The sequence below is a fragment of the Ochotona curzoniae genome, unplaced genomic scaffold (genome assembly GCF_017591425.1).
Source record: "Ochotona curzoniae isolate NIBS_2020 unplaced genomic scaffold, NIBS_Ocur_1.0 contig_3190, whole genome shotgun sequence".
Lineage (NCBI taxonomy): Eukaryota > Metazoa > Chordata > Mammalia > Lagomorpha > Ochotonidae > Ochotona > Ochotona curzoniae.
This window is the reverse complement of record NW_024465751.1, coordinates 729,510-744,800: the sequence shown is the minus strand read 5'-3', so window position 1 is coordinate 744,800 and position 15,291 is coordinate 729,510. Positions and strand designations below refer to the sequence as shown.

General features: G+C 57.1%; 1 protein-coding gene across 1 annotated transcript in view; it reads right to left on the bottom strand.

Moving 5' to 3' along the window:
* Positions 1-8,968, bottom strand: part of ZFAT (zinc finger and AT-hook domain containing) — a 158,815-nt gene extending 149,847 nt beyond the window's left edge. Inside the window, exon 1 of the mRNA XM_040979247.1 lies at positions 8,882-8,968. Within this exon, the coding sequence (XP_040835181.1) occupies positions 8,882-8,900 (19 nt within the window). The 5' untranslated portion in view covers positions 8,901-8,968. The remainder of the gene's footprint in view (positions 1-8,881) is intronic.
* Positions 8,969-15,291: the final 6,323 nt, after the last annotated feature.

The following is a 15,291-nucleotide window of genomic DNA, read 5'->3' as shown; positions in this document are numbered from 1 at the left end:
TCCCCACACACCTGGCCTAGTGGCCATCTAGACATGTCCACACGCAATGGCACAACCCTTGGCCAAAGCCAGCCAGCAGTGAGGACAAGGGGACTCCCCCAGGGACACTGGCAAGCAACTTGGTTTCTTCCCTGAGAATCCCGCCACAGGGGCAGTGCTGTTTGCCGCCTCATTGCGTAGACCGGTCGTGGGAAGGGACAAAGGTACGCACTTCCCAGCCAGCGTCTCCCACGTGAACCTCCCACGGCACAGAAGCAACATCACTGTGCGGGGGAAGCCGCCAAACACCTGGCTTACACCAATGGGACACTCAGAAAAGTCGGACCACCCCGCCAGGCCATGGGCCGTGCAGCCCCAGGGTGAGCCCAGCACGCCCAGCCTGCCATGGCTGAGCCAGCTGTCAAACAGCCTGCTCTGTGGTGGCCAGGTGGGCCGCCCTTCCACAACCCCCGCACCCTGCTACAGCCCCAGACCCTGTAGCTCCCAAGGGAGCTGGAACAGGTCCAGTGACACAGACGTCCCCAAGGGGGCAAGAGAGGGCTGGGCCCCAGGAGCGGGGCAGGGGCGGCTGGGAGGAGCCTGCCCTCTGGTTGTAGCACCTCTCCTATGAATTCAGGAACTTCAAGTCTGGGCTCCAACCCGGCCCTCTCAGAGAGACCATTTCAAAGCCCCACTGCACCCAGACGCAACATGCCCGATAAGACCAGGGCTTTTGGTAAGCAGGAGGTATTTAAACAACGGGTTTATTATCCTCACCCAAGAGACCTCACGCTCCAAAGCCACCAGGATCATGTCAGCATCCAGCCGAAGCTTCAATGAGCGTCAAAGGTAACAGACACAGGAATCCGAGTGTTCACCCAGGGGTTTGCCAGCCAGGTCCACCCTGTCACACCCACCCCACACGCCCAAGCAAGCAAAGACCATGTCAGTGGGGCACCCGACCCCCAGCACAGGGAAAGCTCCTGACGCCCCAACTCTCCATCTCCCCCAAAGGAGGGAAAGGCACCCTGCCTCAGAGGCACAGTCAGAAGCCACGGGGGGCTGGGGGGTGCAGGACAGGTGCAGGTGAGGAGTCAGCAGGACCTCACAGCACAGTCCTGCGATCCTATCGCCTCCCCGGGGCTGCACACCTGCCTGGGCACACGGCTCCACCCCCGCTGCCAGCCAACTTGTTTCCCACAGTCAGAAAACAGAAAACAAGGTCCTCACCTCCAAGACTCCACATCTCCTCAGAAAATGAATACAAGACACCTCAAGGGGGAGACCTGAAACGAAACCCTGAGACCAGAATGGAAGCAAAAGCATTGAGCCACATCGTAACTGAAGAGCACAGCCGCCCAGGACAAGGCCGCCCAGGACAAGGCCACCCGGGACAAGGACAAGGCCGCCTGGGACAAGGCCGCCTGGGACAAGGCCACCGGGACAAGGACACCCAGGACAAGGCCAAGGCTGCCCAGGACAAGGCCACCCAGGACAAGGCCAAGGCCGCCCGGGACAAGGCCACCGGGACAAGGCCACCCGGGACAAGGCTGAGGCAAGGGCAGCAGTTAGGCAGAGAGCCCCAGGCTAAAGAGGAAGAGTGGGTGGAGGGTGGAGGCCACCTGCAGTCCGGGCATCCCCGGAGGTGCTGGTTCCCTGCGGTAGCCTGGGAACTCGACGCAGGGCGGCCTGAAAGCCTAGGCCCCTACCCACACGAGGGCCACCTTGAAGAAGCTCCTGGCTTCATCCCGCATGGCCCTGGGCGTCCTGGCCACTCGGGGAGTGACCCAGCAGATGAAGGTTCTCTCTGCCTCTCCCAGGGCGACTGTTCCCCGAACACCAAAGACACGAAAAGCCTGACACGGTGCCTGACACGGCTCCTACCTAACTTAGAATTCCTAACCACAGGGACCCCCCCAACACTGCTGAGACACTGTACTGCTTGGGGAATAATGGCGCCCACGGGCCCCAGCGTGCTGCACGCGGGGGTCACCTGTCGATCCTGGGTGTCTTCATGTGAGGACGGAGAACCTACAGACACAGCGGGTCCACCCACAGTGGACCCTGGGAGCCGGCCTTCCCTCGATCAGACAGGCAGCGGAAAGCCGGAACGAGCCCTGGGGTCTTAGAGCAGGAAACCAGGGAGAAGTCTACATAAACACAACAGGTCTTATTTTTAAGATTTATGTATTTATCTGAAAGGCAGAATCACAGAGAGAGACAGAGAACTTCTACCTGCTGGTTCATACCCCAAATGACTGCAATGGCAGAAGCTGTGCCAGGCCAAACCAGGAGCCCAGAGCTTCTGCCAGGTCTCTCATGTGTATGCAAGGTACCAAGGACTTGAGCCATCCTCCACTTTTCTCCTAAGCCATCCCCAGGAAGCTGGGCCACCAATGGAGTAGCCAGGATTTGAACCAATATCCTTACGGGATGCTGGTATCATAGATGGCGGTTGGACTGGCCATGCCACAGCACTGGCCCCAACAGAATCAGTTACAGATGCCTGTGTGTAAGCCTGAATTGAGATTACATGTGTGTTTCATGTGTGGGCATGACCAGCCGGAGACACACATATGTGACGTGTGTACAAGCCGTGTCCACTGAAATAGCTAGCATTGAGAAGCCAGTGACAGTGAGCACCCCAAGTTCCAGGTCACACTTCTCAATGCCATCCTCCACAGAAAATGACCAGGGTACCCCGGGGAGGAGCTGACTGCAGCCCACACGATCCCACCCAGGAAGCGGGGTACCACCAGGGGCTGCAGCCGGACAGGTAAGGGGCAGCATCCGATTCAGTCATGCAGTCAGACTATACTAAATGCCGGACTCCCTGGGCAGGGCTGGAGGCCCAGGGCCTGGCTTCGCCACAGTGCTGGTGGAGCTAAGGAGATGGGTTAGCACCCACAGTGACATAAACAAGGCAGAAGACAAGTTCTTGCTCACACAGAAAGGCCAAAGGTGACCACACCCACGACCTGCCTTGCCTCCAGCCACTCTTTCACAGCGCAGATGTCACCAGAACGCAACGGGCTACACCTGGCCCATACAGATCCCCTAGTGGTCCCCAGTGCAGCTGGAGGGGGTCACCCAGGAAGGGCAGGCGACACAGCGTGCCTGGCAACCCTCACTGAGTGGCTGCCGCAACGTGACTCCAGCAAGAGCATCCCTGGGTGTGATCCTGTGGCACAGGAAGCCAGAGCGGGCAGCAGCAGGACACACATGTGGTCTCTAAACAGAGTCACGGGGGGACGTTCAGTGACCAAAGGGACAAGCAGTAACCTCTCCTTAGCTCCACCAGCACTGTGGCGAAGCCAAGCCCTGTGCCTCCAGCCCTGCGCCTCCAGCCCTGCCCAGGGAGTCCGTCATTCCTGTCTCTCCCACCCCAAAACGCAGCCTCTGGATCCAGCCTCGGGGAGGGAAGCACCAGGGGAGCAGCCAGGAGCAGGCCCTCCTACGGGACGCTGGGGGCTGGTGATGAGCTAACCCACCCCTGGGCCAGTGCTGCGGTGAATACGTGAAGCCGGTGCCTGGGACGGCAGCGTCCTGCCTCAGAGTCCCAGTTCTAGTCATGGCTGCTTCCAATCCACCTCTCTGTTACGGTGCCTGGAAAGGCAGTGCAGGGCGGCCTGAAGAGCCACGTGGCAAACCCCACGGAAGCTGCGGCCAGGCCCACCCCAGTCACCGTGGCCATCTGCAGAGCGAACCAATGGATAGAGGATCTCAATCTCTCTCAAGAATATTGGAGAAACTGAGCAGTAGTTTTTCACGGATTGCACTTTCTCTTTTATGTAACAATGTTTCCACCTGGAGGAAATGAACACTGAAGGAAAAGGGGCATTCAGTCTGACACTGTCCCCAATAATTCAGAAAGCCAATCAGAAACGGGGAGACAGAGCAACACAGCAGCACACTGACACGGGGAGGCCACGTGGGGCTACGATCTCCCGGTTTCTTCTAAGCATGAAGTTATGTCCAAGCAAAACATGCAAAGAGCAAATTCTGCGGGCCTAGAATGTGCCATCCGATGTCTCAACGTGTCACAGAGGCCTCAGCCCAGAACCTTCTGTCAGTGGCTGCCTCACCAGCTCACCGCCTCCCAGCTTGCTCCTCGCTGGTTCCCACGGCTGGACCTCCCCTTCCTGGGAAAATGCTCCACGGTGTCCCCCCCTCCGCCCCAAACTCCTGCACCCCACACACCTCTTATCCTCAAACCAAGGAGTGGCTCGGAGGACAAAAGGTTTCTGCCACAGGAGATGCTTTCCTGGGAGACAGCAGAGTGGCAAAGAGAAGCGCCTGAGTTTACAATTAAGAACAAAGACACATGGAGTCTCCCTTTGTCTGACTCCCTAGGGTGCCTTCCCATCACCGTGGGATGGCTATGAAGTGTCCCCAAAGACCCAGGGCTACAGACTTGGTCCCTGGACGGTGGTCCTGCGAGCTGATGGAAGTTGGGACTACTGGGATCTGGTGGAAGCCTGTTGAGCTCCTGGGGAGACCTGTGGGCCCCAGTCTCTCTCTGCTCCGCTGCTACTGTGCACGCTGACGGGACAGCCAGGGGCCCTCATGCAGCCCTGGGACCCCCAGTGCTGAGCGCTCACCACACAAGGTGCAGCAATATTGCCCCCCAGGAGCACAAAGCCCACTGACACACTCCCAGCATCGCTCAAGTTTTACAAACAATAAAAGCTAGAGAACAAGGTCTACAGAGAAATTTCCATTCTGAAGAAAATGTATGAGGGCAGCACAAAAAGTTCTTGCAAATCCGGCAGTCTCTTCCCACGCCCTTCCTACACGGAGCTTCCAGCGCACCCTTGTAAGAAGGAAGTCCCTGGGGCCCAGCAGCACAGCCTCGTGGCTAAAGTCCTCACCCTGGGTGCGCCAGGATCCCATATGCGCGTCGGTTCTAATCGCAGCAGCTCCACTTCCCAACCAACTCCCTGCTTGTAGCCTGGGAAAGCAGTCCAGGGCAGCCCAAAGCCTTGGGACCCTGCACCCACGTGGGAGACCAGAAAGAAGTTCCTGGCTCCTGGCTCGGATCGACACAGCACCGGCCATTGTGGTCAATTGGGGAGTGAATCATCAGATAGAAGATCTTCCTCTCTGTCTCTCCTCCTCTCTGTATATCTGACTTTGTAATGAAAATAAATCTTTAAAAAAAAAAAAAAAAGAATAAAGTCCCTGGATAAAAGGAGGACCAGCACACCAACAGCAACCTTAAAGGGAAAAAATCAGCTCTGCCCAGTGACAAACCTGCAGGCGTCCCGGCAGCTCCCTGGGCAGGCAGGAATGAGGGCAGCTCCCTGGGCAGGCAGGACTGAGGGCAGCCCACTGGGCAGGCAGGATCGGGGGGACATGGGCACCCAAGCAGCCCCCTGGGCAGGCAGGATCGGGGGGACGTGGCACTTGGGCAGCTCCCTGGGCAGGCAGGATCGGGGGGACGTGGGCACCCAGAGAAAAGGATGGGCCTGGCCGGCCACAGGCTTCCACTCCAGGAGCAGCCCCAGCTGGCAGGCCTGGGCACCACAAGGCCACACAAGGGCATTCGTGTTCCTTTCCACAATGTGCCACACAGCGTCTGGCACAGCAACGCCTTCCTTCAGGCTAACATTCAGGCTGCCTGCGGCCCCTCCTTCTGCAGGGTCTCAGCCAAGCCCCCGGGCTCTCTCAGAGTCACTCTCCCCAATGGGTCTGCCTGGTTCCTGGACCCCGCACTTCCTGTCTCCTCTTTCTTTAACTAACACATAATCACTATTCACCTTCATGGGGGATGCCATGACCCTCAGGTTGCAACCACGATGGGTACAAGCACACACGGGGATACTCCAAGGGGGCAATTCATCTTTCCATCTCATCATCCCTTAAAGCATGGCACAGCCCAGCTCAGCAAGGCCCTTCCAAGGATTATTCATCTTGGCCCGGAGGGGAGGGCAGGGAGAAAAGCGACACAGGTGGCAAGCAGGTGACAAAGAACAGAGCTGCCCCTGGACCTGACACCTGCAGGGGCAGCCAAAACCAGCGACAGAGGAGCTAAATGCAAACTTGGGTAGGAGGGCATGCTGCTTTGAAATAACAAAAGAGAAATAAGCGGGCGCAGCCCCACCAGAACTACCAAGTTGTAAGCCCAAGCAAGGTCTCCTTCGCTTCCCAACCTGCAAAGGGAGACCCTCTCCTTGAGCAGCATCCCAGCCACCTGCTTCTGCACCCTTAGACCTCCAGCACCTTCCCTAGGGGATCCTGCCAAACCCACCAGTCTGAGCAGGCCACACCTAGGCGCCCTTCTCTAGAAAATCACCTGCACCCAGCCCAACCCAGGGATGTCTTGACTGGTCCAGGGCCAGCATGTGACCGAAAGCAGCTACCCACCGACCAATCAGCAAGCCTGTGGGTGTGGTCTGAGCCAGCAAGCCACACCCACCAAAACCGCCTGGTGATCACCTGACTGCTCTCGGACCTTTTAGAGCTGTCCTGTGCCAGGAAACTGGGCCAACATCATTCAACTCGCACCATAAACTGAGCAACAGACCCTCCGTCATGTAATGCCAGCCACCAGCTGGGTCTCTCCATAGACAGTTTAAGGACAAAGGAATTCACCAGGTGGGTTCTGAAGACAGACACACCATCCAGTCAAGAGATGGGCCAGAGCAGGTGGGAGAGTGGTTGAGAGCACTCCCAGGGACACGGGGCCAGACCAGGGAGGGCAATGCATCCCATCAATGATGGCGGCAAAGGGGCCCGTGCACGACTGGGGAGGAACTCCAACCACCAGGCTCCAGGCAAAAATCCACTGCCCTGGGCCACTCTGGACACAGCTTCCCCAGTGCCAGGGGGCCAAGGACAACTCAAGGCCAGTGTCACCACAGGCCTCTGTTCCCACCCTGACCAGGGCCAACCTCCCAGAGCCTTCGGACCCTGCACCCACTTTTGAGATCCTTAAGAGGCTCTGGGCTCCTGGCTTCAGGTTGGTGCAGCCCTGGACATTGTGGTCACTTGGGAAGTGAATCAAAGGACTGAAGATCTTCCTCCCTGTCTCTCCTCCTCTCTGTATATCCACCTTTTCAATAAAAATAAAACAAATCTTAAAAAAATAACAATAAAACTTTAAAACAAACAAAAAATTAGATGAGGTTAAAGATGAAGTCGGAGACGGCGAAGCACCCACATGAACTTGAAAGGACAGAGTCCACTATCTGTGCCCTGACTGAAGCCCAACAGGTCCCAGCACGAGCGAAGCCAGCCCGGCCAGCACCTCCACAGGGCCAGCTCTCACGAGTCGGGCCGAGAGTCGCTGCAGACACCCGCAGGACATCAGAAGGGAGATGCGGCAGGAGCAGCCAGGTGCGGCTGCGCCAGGCTGGAGGGCAGGCACCTTCAGGGAGCAGCTGCCGTGGGGCGGAGTGTGCGCTCAGCGCAAAGCAGCTGGGCCCTGGCGGCAGCTTTGGGGGATGCCCAGGGCTGGGGGTGCTCCCATCAGTCAGTCCCACCAAGACACTGCCTGGACCTTCCGAGGGCGCAGCTCCAGGACCCTCAGCTCAAGAGACCACTGAAGAGCCGCCGGCACTACCCGCACAAGTGCCTTCATTGGCCCAACTGGAGGTGAGAAAGTTCCCCCTCAACTCCGTCTCCCCCATTACGAGAGCCACGGCCAAGGCCAAGGCCGTCTTCCTAAGGCAGCCTGTGGTGAGCACCTGGAGGCCGGAGAACAAAGTCTTTATAAAAGTTTTTATTATGTAGCATTTCACTCCGCTTCCCGCGAGTCTTCCAGACTGTGGAGTACATCCCACAGGGGGACAGGGGACAGTTCAGTCCGTGACCATCCCACAGCAAGGCGCACGCGGCAATGCGCCGAGAAGCTGTGGGTGGCCTGGTGCGGCCCCTGCCCGCCATCCTCCCGCACGCCTGGACAGCGGTGCGGCGGGCGGAGGGCGGGAGGCAGACGGCCAGTGTCCTTCCCTCCGGCCTCACCGGGCGCCTCGCTCTGAACGACAGCAAAGGCGCCGGGGGAGGCTCCCAGCACCTGCCACCAGCCTCCGCACGGGGCACTGCTTCTGGAACCTTCTGCACAGGACTTGGCAGACTCCGAGGGCAAGAGTGGACAGGGAAGTCAGGTCATCTGGGCTGCGGCAGGGACTGGTGAGCCCACTGAGCAGTGACCAGCCGGGCCAGGCACCACCGAGGGCAGGAGGGCCGGGCCAGGCACCACCGAGGGCAGGAGGGTCGAGCCAGGCACACACGGGAGCCTGGGTGTTATCCCGGGCAGGAGGAAGCTGGTTTTTAGGGCCTCAGCCCTGTTTTATGGCATACTGGTCAGGCCTCCGCCTGCAGCCATGCATCCCATACTGGTGCTGGTTCGTGTGCAGGCTGCTCCAGGTCCCGCTCTCTGCTAACGGACCCAGGCAGGGCAGCGGAGGAACCCAAGGTTCCCTGAGCCCAGGTGGGAGACCCGAGGACGAGTGTCAGTCACGTGTCAAGGGTCCCGGGATACCCGGGGAGGAAGGGGCACAGCAGCTGGACAGCCGAGCCCTCCAGTGAGCCCTCCAAACACCTTGGCCGGGAACGCGGCTGTCGTAAACAAGGGAGTTACCCATTTCACAGAGAGGGAACACGAGGCCAGGCAAGGGAGGAGCCCCAACCACGTCCCCCACCCCATCCTAGACGCTCGCCGGCCGAGCCGGGATTCGAACCTCCCGCCTGCTGAGGAGCCTGCGCGCCGGCGCCGCCCGTTGCCCTGGAAACGCCCCCTGCGCACGCGCGCGCGCCACGCGGCGGAATACGGTGAGGCCCGGCCGCCCGCGAGAGGCCGCCCGCGGATCCCTCCGCCGCGCCGCGCCCGCGCGCTCGAGCCGGCTTCCCGCGCGCCCCACCCCCACCCGCCGCGCGCCCCAGCCCCCAGCCCGCTCACCTGCCTCCCGCGTCTCCATGGCAACGCCCCCACCGCGGGGGAAAAAAAAAGCCTCGGGCTCTTCGGGGCCCCGTCCCGCGCCGACCGCGAAGGCGAGGCGCCCCCCCGGCGCTTCGCTGTCTATTTTTATTTTTTTCGGAAAAGAGCCGGCGAGCTTATGGCGAATCTGCGGCATCCAACATGGCGGATGCAGTCTTCGCCCTCCTCCCCGCGGGGCGCTGACGTCGACGTCGCGGACGTCCGCCTGCGCGGGTCACCGCCCCCAGCGCGTCCGGGCCACGCCGGCGGCGGCGCATGCGCGCTGCGGGCTGCTCCCGGAGGGCGGGTCTCCCGCTGGTGCCGGGGTGCGGGCGTGCGGCTCTCGGGCCGGGCTCGCGTGCGGCGGCGTCAGCTTTTCTTCCTTGTGGGCTGGGTCCGTGCACCCGGGTGGCGGCAGCCCGGGTCTCCCTCCGAGGCCTTCTCGGCGCGTGCGCTCGCGCGTAGCCCCCCGGCTCGGAGCGCACCTTGCCCGGGCTGGAGCCCCGGCTCCCGGCCACCCTCTGCGGGCCTGTCCGGGGGCGCTGGGCGGCCGTGTCCCCGAGCCTCGGAGTCCCCGTGGGCTCCGTGCGTAGCTCCTGCTGGCCCCGGGTACCGGGCCCGACTGCTGCGTACCGAATACACGAACCTGTTTCTTACACTTCAGTCCTATTTAACAGCGCAGGAAAACATTTTCATTTATACTACTCAAGCACATACAACTTACACTGTTTTGAAATTGGTGAACTGCGAATGCTACAGCTAAGGTGCAGACGTGGCACCAAACAAAAATAAGGGCAAGCGTGCCCCAAGCGACTTGGGTTTATTTTTATTATTCCCCTGAAATGCTGGCGTGTGCATGTTCCAAGGGCTTTCCTGGAATAGCCCGGGTTGTGCTCATCCTGCGGGGGTTCTCACAGCCCCGAGCCCTGCCTGTGCCTTCCCAGGGCAGCCCCGGGCTCGGGGCCATATGCCCTGCGTCTTACCCCGCCAGGGCCTTGCAGAGCCTGCCTCCTTCCAAGCCGTGCCAGTGGGCCCAGAATACGAAAGGCTAGGGGTGGCTGGGGGGATGAGGGGCACCCCGGCTTTCTGCCTCCTGCGCCCTCCTCAGCTGGCAGCAGCACAGCGCTCTGTGGTGACTGTAACCAGGTGAAGCCACTGGCCAGGACCCCTCTGTGCTAGCTGCCTTGCACCTGAAGTCAGCGCTTGGAGCCAAGGTGTCCTTAGAAGACCCCAAAGTCGCCTGGTCTCTTCAATGTGTGTGCTGAGCTCCTTGGTTTCATCTTTACAGCGGTTGTCACTTTCCCAGGAGAGGGAGGAAAGGTGGCTTTCAGTGACCAGCCCAGTCGAGGGCCAGCTGTGGCGCCCCCTCTCCAGCCCAGCTCCTCCCGTGTTTCCACATTGCCTTCTGGGGTGTGCCCTGCTGCCCACCTCCCAAACAGCCAGTGTACTTACCGAGCTGGGCGTGCGGGAGACGGGCCCATAAGCGTCTCGCTTGGCAATGAACTGCACAGTCGAGCTTTTTCTCTTATGGCCATAATAGTTACAGTAACCACGATTTTCCCGGGAAGGGATTCCTGTGTGGGAACTAGACTTGCTCTGGGATGCTCACATTGGTTTTGTGCCTGGTTGCTGTCCTGGACAGCCGCATGGCCGTGTGCCGTATTGAGTGCGTGCACTGACTTATCCTGGATGTTGAGATCAAAATGATGTTTGCCAACGGAACAGTTAGAGATGTGTCTAAAGCCCAGTGGGCCCAGAATACGAAAGGCTAGGGGTGGCTGGGGGGATGAGGGGCACCCTGGCTTTCTGCCTCCTGCGCCCTCCTCAGCTGGCAGCAGCACAGCGCTCTGTGGTGACTGTAACCAGGTGAAGCCACTGGCCAGGCCCCCTCTGTGCTAGTCATGTGACTGATCTGCATGATTGCACGTCTTTGTGTCCCTAATTTTACAGTTCTATTTTTTTTAAAGATGGCTTTTTTCTTAAAGATTTACTAATAAGTAAATCTGTTAGAAAGGCAGATGTACAGAGAGAAGGAAATGTGCCCATTGATTCACTCCCCAGGCAGTCGCAACAGCCAGAGATGAGCCAATCCAAAGCCAGGAGCCTCTTGCGGGTCTCCCACGCAGGTGCAGGGTCCCAAGGCTGTGAGCAATCCTGTACTGCTTGGCAGGACATGAACCAGTGCCCATATGGGATCCCGGCACATGCAAGCAGAGTCTTTCGCCACTAGGCTACCATGCCAGGCCCTATAATTCTGCCTAATTGCTTTCTGACACGTGGCATTTACCTGAACGCAATGATATCATTCCACAATCCATGGTATGATTTCTTGAAAGCAGATTTTGAAAAAAGGATATCTATTGGTGGCCTCGAAATAGTGGAGACCAAGGCACGCCACGACTAGAACATTCGCAGGGGAAGGACCATTGACACTGCACAAGAGTCAGTTACATTGCATGGAGACTGCCTTGTGGCCCAGCGGGGAGCACCAACGTTGCAACACTGTGACAGCAGCATCCCCTAGGGCTGCCGGCTTGAGCCAGTGGAGATCTAATCCGGCTCCGTGTTAATGGCCTGGGAGAGCAGCAGAAGAGGCCCAAGTCCGAGGCAAGACCTGCAGAAAGCCCTGGCTCTGGCCCTGGGCTTGCCTAGCACTAGCCGTTGCTGCCATCTGGAGAGTGAACCAAGGGCAGGAAGCTCTCGCGCCCTCTGTCCGTGGATCTAATTTGCAAAATAAATAAATAAACTGAAAAGTGAACAGAGGAGAAAAGCATGTTAGAACTGTGACGGCAATGATATCTTTTCTGCCTGTCTCCTCCGAAGCCATCTAGCACGGTCCCTTCATGTGTCTGCCCACGGCACAGCTGGGAATACCCTCAGCTCCCGAATGCTGGTCTCAAGGGTGCCCGTTGTTCGCAGTAGCCAGCCTGCTTAAAAAACAGAAAAAGTGAATATATGCACAAAAATATATGCACATAACTAATTACAAAGCTAGTTCCAATTCAAAGAAGGCTTTAAACAGATTATTTTAATAATCAGGTAGAGCTTGGCAAACACAGGATTCCGTTTCTCTGGCAGTTCTGGACATCTGCATGTGATGGTCTATTTTTGCAGTTTGAGCAAGGCAGGCTGGTTATCAGGAGCGTGTCAAATATATATATATTTAAGATTCATTTATTGTGGGCCCGGCGGCATGGCCTAGAGGCTAAAGTCCTCGCCTTGAACGCGCTTGGATCCCATATGGGCGCCAGTTCTAATCCCGGCAGCTCCACTTCCCATCCAGCTCCCTGCTTGTGGCCTGGGAAAGCAGTTGAGGACGACCCAAAGCTGTGGGACCCTGCACCAGTGTGGGAGACCCGGAAGAAGTTCCTGGATCCTGGCTTTGGATCAGCATAGCATCAGCTGTTGCGCTCACTTGGGGAGTGAATCATTGGACAGAAGATCTTCCTCTGTCTCTCCTCCTCTCTGTGTATCTGACTTTGTAATAAAAATAAATAAATCTTTTTTTAAAAAAGGGGTTCATTTATTGTTATTGGAAAAGCAGATCAGGTTTATGGAGAGAAGGAGAGACAGAAAGAAAGAACTTCCATTTGCTGGTTCACTCCCCAAATGGGCCATCCTCTACTTCTTTACCAGCTGTAAGCAAGGAGCAGGGCCCGGCATGATAGCCTAGCAGCTAAAGTCCTCACCTTGAACGCACTGGGATCCCATATGGGCACCAGTTCTGTGTTTTTTTTTTTTTTTTAATCTTTACATAGTTGATTAGGACACAAAGGGTCGAGAGCTACAGGAAAGTGGGTAGGACTATTGTTTGCACATTATTGCTTTTTTTTCTATATCTAGGGTAAAAGGGGAGATAAAGGGAGAATTCCCAACCGGCCTCCCACCCATCCCAGGTCCCCGATGTGGGGCATGCTCCAAGGGTCCTGCTCAAGTGGTTTTGATAATTCAATAGTTATGAATTGCTGCCAATCTCGCCATTCCAAGCACGATGAAATCTCCCCAGAATCCACTGGCTGACATAGCCCACCTTAGAGGCTCCCTTTGCCCACATTTTCACTTACCAGAACATGGCTGGGGTAGTTGATCGATTTGGTCTGTCCTCTTGTTCTCTGTCGTGGTGCCAGGTATCCTCTGCAAGTTCCGATGGACCGCCATACCCTCCATGTGCAGCTGGTCCTGTCCACTGCTCCGTCTGAGCCTCTGAGGAAGCTCAGTTTTGACAACTGCACTCCATGGCAGACCATGGAACCTGCACCTCTCTTCATGGTTGGGGGTCTGTGTTCGGCAGTTCAGCTGGGGAGATCCCCAAAGAAACTCTGTCTGAGGGGATCCCAGACCAGATTCCTACGTGTACTTGCCAGTACAGGACCGGCACAATCTGTCACCCCAATCAACTGGTGGTTGCAATTGCTGAGTCAGTTCTGTTTCCAGCCCTGTCTTCCACACAAACCAACGGGTGTTGCAGTCCAGCCTGATTCTGCCCAGCACACACTCAGCCCTCACACAAAACAGTGGGAGCTGCAGCCTAGTAAGAATGAATGGGCCCTGATTCTAACCTCGGCAGTCCGACTTCCAGTCCAGCTCCCTGCCTGTGGCCTGGGAAAGCAGTCGAGGACGGCCCAAAGCCTTGAGACCCTGCACCTGTGTAGGAGACCCAGAAGAGGCTCCAGGCTCCTGGCTTCGGATTGGCTCAGCTCCATTGTGGCTGCTTGGGGAGTGAAATAACAGACAGAAGATCTTCATCTCTGTATATCTGACTTTGTGATCAAAATGAAAATAAATCTTTTTTTTTAAGATTTATTCGTTTTTATTACAAAGTCAGACATACAGAGAGGAGGAGAGAGAGAGGAAGATCTTCCATCCCATGATTAATATTATCTTAAAAAAATAAAATTAGAAGTGTTGCAGCTGGGACACAAAGCAGCGCCCATATGGGATCCTGGTGATTGCAAGGTGAAGACTTAGTCACTGAGCCATGGCGTCGGGCCTTTTTTTTTTTTTTTAAAGACATCAAAGATTTCTACTCGGAGTAGGAACTGTGCCAAGAACCAGAGAGGCAGGTGGCACCTCAGACGTAATAGAGTTCGACGATTTGTGTTGTAAGTTACAGATTAGCTGGAGGTCCTGGGAAAACAGTGGATGGGTCAGGCTGCTTCAGGGCCCTGCTGATTACGGTGAAATGCAAGTAAGACATGATAACGACCATCCTGAGCTAAGGCAGAACATCATGTACCGAAAACCCCCAGCCACTCACAGTAAAGGCTGCCAGCACTTGCCTGCGGGTCCTGTTGACACAACAGCTGAGCCAGGTCCGAGGCGAACACTTGCTGCCAACTGTGTCACCTTGACGGCCTGGTGGCCCAACCTACAGCCTGAGAGCCAAGAGTCCTCACACTGGGACTCGAGGGCCCCAAAGAAGGTCATCTTCCTCTTTGGCGTCCAACAAGTGTAACCCTGGGAAAGCAAAACACGAGTTGTCTAGAGCTGAGGAACTGGGTCCCGTGCCTGGAGATGCACTTGACCGACAGGCTTAGGTGTGGAGGCAGCGGAACCACAGCGTTCCTAAGAGGCTTGCGTTATTTAGAAGGCACAGAGGAGTCAGAGTTACATGGTTTGAGGAGTTAGGAAGTCACTTGTCTGAAAGGAAGTAGTCTAGGTGTGCACATGTTTAAGGAGTTTTATTCCTGACATTTAAGCCTTGATCCATCAGAGGGGCTAAATTGTTCAGCAGGGGGAAATGACTAGATTTACAAGGAGTAACCAGACCACAAAACAAGGAAGGGTAGGTCTTGTATTCTAGCAAAGAAGAAAAGCCAGGAGAGCTCCCAGGATCAGCTGGGGCCCAGTAGGCAGTAGGAAGGGGGAGAAGATGAGGAGAGACAGACAGGGTGAGGGGTCGACTTCAGGGCGAGTCCAGCAGGCACAACAGGTAGTGAAACATTTATGTTGTGGCAGTCTTGTAAGCTTTCCAAAGTCCAGTATAAAGGAAAAACCCACAAGGGCAGCTGGTGTGGGTGGCCAGGTGGCTGGTTGAGTGGATCGCATTTGGCATGGACATGGGAGGCAGAAACTTGAAAGCAAAAGGAAGACACACGCGGACACATGGGTGTGCTCACGCACACAGCACTGCATGACAACGCCGGGTACGGCAGCACGGATGCTGGCCTCAGTGAACTGTCGCCACAGGACTTGCATGTGGCTGCGGGGTCTCTGAAAGCAGAGGGAGAAATGGTGCGGACAGACAACTTTGGGGGTGGGGTCTGAGCCAGCGACCTGGCTTACTGAATCCTGTCCAGTGCTTCACCCAAGTACCTGTGGCCTCGTCCGAGGAGAAGGGAAGGGAAGAGGCCACTTGGGTGACCCAGTGCTGGGCTCTGGCCCTAGTTGTC